General features: G+C 66.8%; 1 protein-coding gene across 1 annotated transcript in view; it reads left to right on the top strand.

Annotated features, from left to right (window-relative positions):
- Positions 1–3,648, top strand: part of LOC102042531 — a gene marked incomplete at its 3' end in the record, with an annotated part of 14,102 nt that extends 10,454 nt beyond the window's left edge. Inside the window, exons 11-16 of the mRNA XM_031062453.1 lie at positions 1,527–1,720; positions 1,815–1,947; positions 2,513–2,636; positions 3,183–3,296; positions 3,384–3,466; positions 3,587–3,648. Of these exons, the coding sequence (XP_030918313.1) occupies positions 1,527–1,720; positions 1,815–1,947; positions 2,513–2,636; positions 3,183–3,296; positions 3,384–3,466; positions 3,587–3,648 (710 nt within the window). The remainder of the gene's footprint in view (positions 1–1,526; positions 1,721–1,814; positions 1,948–2,512; positions 2,637–3,182; positions 3,297–3,383; positions 3,467–3,586) is intronic.
- Between the last annotated feature and the right edge of the window lie 5 nt (positions 3,649–3,653).

The following is a 3,653-nucleotide window of genomic DNA, read 5'->3' as shown; positions in this document are numbered from 1 at the left end:
GGGAGCGAGGGGAAGCGCTCCGGCCGCGGGCACTCACGGCCGGGTCCCAGGCTCACCTCCTTGTGCTGTGCAATGGGACCGTGTCCCGGGCTCTCCCCGCTCCCGGAGCCAGAGCTGTTCCCCATGTATTGTTTTATTTTGGGGCCTGCAGACAAATATTTCTCAATCCCGAGGGGAGGGCGGGAAGTGCTGAACAATGGTCCTGTGAGCCTGCAGCCCCGCAGTGCCCTGTGAACACCCCTTGGCTGGGGGCTGCCCGTGTCCCCCTGCTGCCGGGCTGGAAGGGGACCCCCAGCAGGGGAGAGCTGCACCCCCCATTCCCTTGGGATCAGGATAAAGCCCTGGGGTGGGTGACACAGGGACAGCGAGGTCCCCGTGCATTCAGCCTCGCCCAGGGTGGTGTTGAAAAGCAATTAAACACTGAGCTCTGGGACAGGTCCCCATGTCCCCGAGTCCCTGTCCCGCCCCGCTGTTCCCAGCACTGGGCGCTGGGCCGGAGCCGAGGCTGTTCTGGCGCTTCCTGCACAGGAACAGGCGCTGGGAACACCCGCCGGGCCCTGGATCCGGCCCCGCTCCCGCCCTGCCCGGGCCGAGTTTGGGAGCGGGGTACAGAGCCTGTCCCCTCAGGGGTCCCCTCAGTGCGTGCTGGACCCCCCCCGTGCGACCTCCGCCCCACCACTGGTGCGATGAGTCTGGGGTCTCAGCTGGGCTTGGGCACCGGGTGCCCACGGAAGGGCTGGGGTCTTGTGTGATCTCCCGTGGGAGCTGCTCCCACCCGTCCTGCATGGGAGGAGGGGACCGGAGACCCCCTGGGTGCCCTGGCCTGTCCTGTGCTGGGAAGGGGAGCCCAGAGAGGAGGGGGCAGCCTGGCTGAGTGCTGGGGCGCCCCAGCAGTGCCAGCCCCTTTCCTGGGCAGGGGTGTGGGAGCAAGGGGGGTGGGAGGCAGGAACAGGTGGCCTATGCCCACCCTGCCAACACCAGCAGGATTTTGGGAAGCAGCCGTGGCCCTCTGCCAGCCTGGCCTCTCTCCACCAGGCTGGCACCAGGTGCTGGGACCCCCAGGGCAGCGGGGTGACCCTCCCCTCATCACCTCCAGTGCCCTGTGTGCATCCCTGAACATCCCTGGTGGTGGGCACAGGGCTGGGGGCTCCTGGGGCAGAGGATGAGCTGGGCAGCCCCACGGCCCTGGTGGTGCTGGTTTTGGGGTGCAATGCCAACACCCCCCTGCAGCCAGCCTGGGTGCTGCCACAGGGAGGAGAGACACGTCTTGGGGTCTGGGGGGCTTAGCCTTGGCCCCCCTGGTTCCTATGGCCAGATCCCAGTGTGGAGCAGCTGAGCCCTGTCTGGCTCATTCCACCTGTGGATCTGCACCCCCAAACCAGCGTCCCCACACGTGGGGCTGATCCTGCCTGGGGGATCAGCCAGGGGACAGTGTGACACGCAGTGCCTGAGCTGGCCCTGGCTCTGTGTCCTGCTGTGCCGAGCCCTGCGGAGCCACCTGCCTCAGTGTCCCTTGTCCCTCGCAGAGCTGCCGCCCTCCGAGTTCATGCAGGTGGCGGATTCCACGTGGCTGGTGCTCAGCGTGGTCTCCAACGGGCGGGAGCCCCCCGGCTGCCAGGCCACCGGCGTCACCAAGATCGCGCGCTCGGTCATCGCGCCACTGGCCGAGCACCACGTCTCGGTGCTGATGCTCTCCACGTACCAGACCGACTTCATCCTGGTGAGTGACGGGCACGGGGACCCCTGGCTGGCCGTCCCAGGGCCCCTCTGTGCCCTGAGGAGGGGTGGCAGTGCCGATCGCGCTCCCGGGACAGGTGCGGGAGCGGGACCTGCCCGTGGTGATCCACACGCTGGCTGGGGAGTTCGACATCTACAAGGAGGAGGGTGGCGAGTGTGTCCCTGTCACCTGCGATGACGTCAGCAACGGCTTCCTCAAGCCCAAGCCACGTGAGTGACACTGGGCTCTGTGTGCCCTGGGGCCACCCGGTCCCGCCCAGGTACCCATATCCTTGAGGGGCCTCCAGAGCCACCCTGTCCCAGGGCCACCCTGTCCCCAGAGAGATGATCCAGTTCCCACCAGTGGAACCCACATCTTTGGGGGACCCCCAAGGCCACCCTGTCCCCAGACCACACTGTCCCAGAGCCACCCAATCCCTGCCAAGATGCTGCTCCCATGGGTGGTTCCCACATCCTGGGGGACCCCCATGGTCACCCTGTCCCCAGGACCACACAAGTCCCTGCCAAGGTGCTCCTGCTCCCACCAGTGGTACCTACGTGTCTGAGGGACCCCACCGAGATGCTCCAGTTCCCACTGGAGATGCCCATCTGGGGCCACCCAGTCCCCACTGGTGTGCTGCAGCTCGTACCCGTGGTACCCACATCCTTTGGGACCCCGGGCCACCCCTCTGCTCCCTGGGGGACATCGGGCCGTGGGCGCGGTGGCCACGGGGTGGCACTGCGGGACTGTCCCCGAGCTGTCCCCAGGCCTGACGCGCGGCCGTTCCCCTGGCAGCCGCCAGCCCCACGCTGCACCCGGTGCAGAGCCCCCAGACGCGCTTCTGTGTCCTGACGGTGGCCCCCGACACGCTGCCCGCCATCGCCACCATGCTCATCGACGTCCTCTTCTACTCCCACGCGTGAGTCCCGGGGATGGGGAGGAGGGGGTGGCCTCTTGCCTGGTGCCACCTCAACTGTGGTGACACTGGTCCCTGCCATTGGTCCCAGCGGGTGTTCAGACCCCGGGTGTGTTTTCCAAACTGGTTTTGTCTTCCTGGGAGCTGGAACCCCGAGGTGACACAAGGGACAAAGCCACCATTGTACCAAATCCCAGGGGGGAGACTAAAGCAGGAAGGGATGGGTTTGGGAAAGGCAGTGGGAACGGTGCTGGGGGGAGGGAATGCTCCTGGTGGGGTTCTCAGTGTCCCCTGGGATGGGACAGTGTCCCAGCAGTGTCCCTGCTGGTGGCATGCTCCTGCTCCAGAGTGACCCTGTCCTTTTGAGAATGCCCCGGAACCTGGTGTCACCTGTGAGCTGCAGACCCTGTGGGGCCACCTGCTCCTGTCCCCTCTCCCCCACCCTGCAGCACCCCAGCAGGATGCTCAGACACCCAGAGCCACCACCACGCCCTTCTCCTCCCCATTTTGGGGGTTTGACCCCTCTCTGTGTCCCCTTGCCCCTCGCAGCCCCCCGTGGGACGCAGCCCCCGGCAGCCAGGACCTCGACTCCATCACCTTCTTCTCCTTCTCCCTCATCGAGGGCTACATCTCCATCGTGATGGATGCCGAGACCCAGAAGCGGTAGGTGCCATCCCAGGGCTGTCTGTCCCTCTGTCCCTGGCTCTGGGGGCTCGGGAAGGGGGTGACACTTGGCTTTGTCCCCCTCAGCTTCCCCAGTGACCTGCTGCTGACCAGCTCCACGGGGGAGCTGTGGCGCATGGTGCGCATCGGGGGGCAGCCCCTCGGCTTCGGTGAGTGTGGCCCTGGTGGCCGTGTCCCCTCTCGTGCCACTGCCACCCAGGGGGTGCTCTGGGGCACTGCTGTCCCCGCATGTCCCCGTGGCAGTGACCTGAGGCCCTCTTTGTCCCCAGACGAGTGTGGCATCGTGGCGCAGATCGCGGAGCCGCTGGCGGCCCCCGACATCTCGGGCTATTTCAT

This window comes from Geospiza fortis, unplaced genomic scaffold (genome assembly GCF_000277835.1).
Source record: "Geospiza fortis unplaced genomic scaffold, GeoFor_1.0 scaffold224, whole genome shotgun sequence".
NCBI lineage: Eukaryota > Metazoa > Chordata > Aves > Passeriformes > Thraupidae > Geospiza > Geospiza fortis.
The sequence above is the reverse complement of the archived record's forward strand: the minus strand, read 5'-3'. Positions and strand labels throughout refer to the sequence as shown.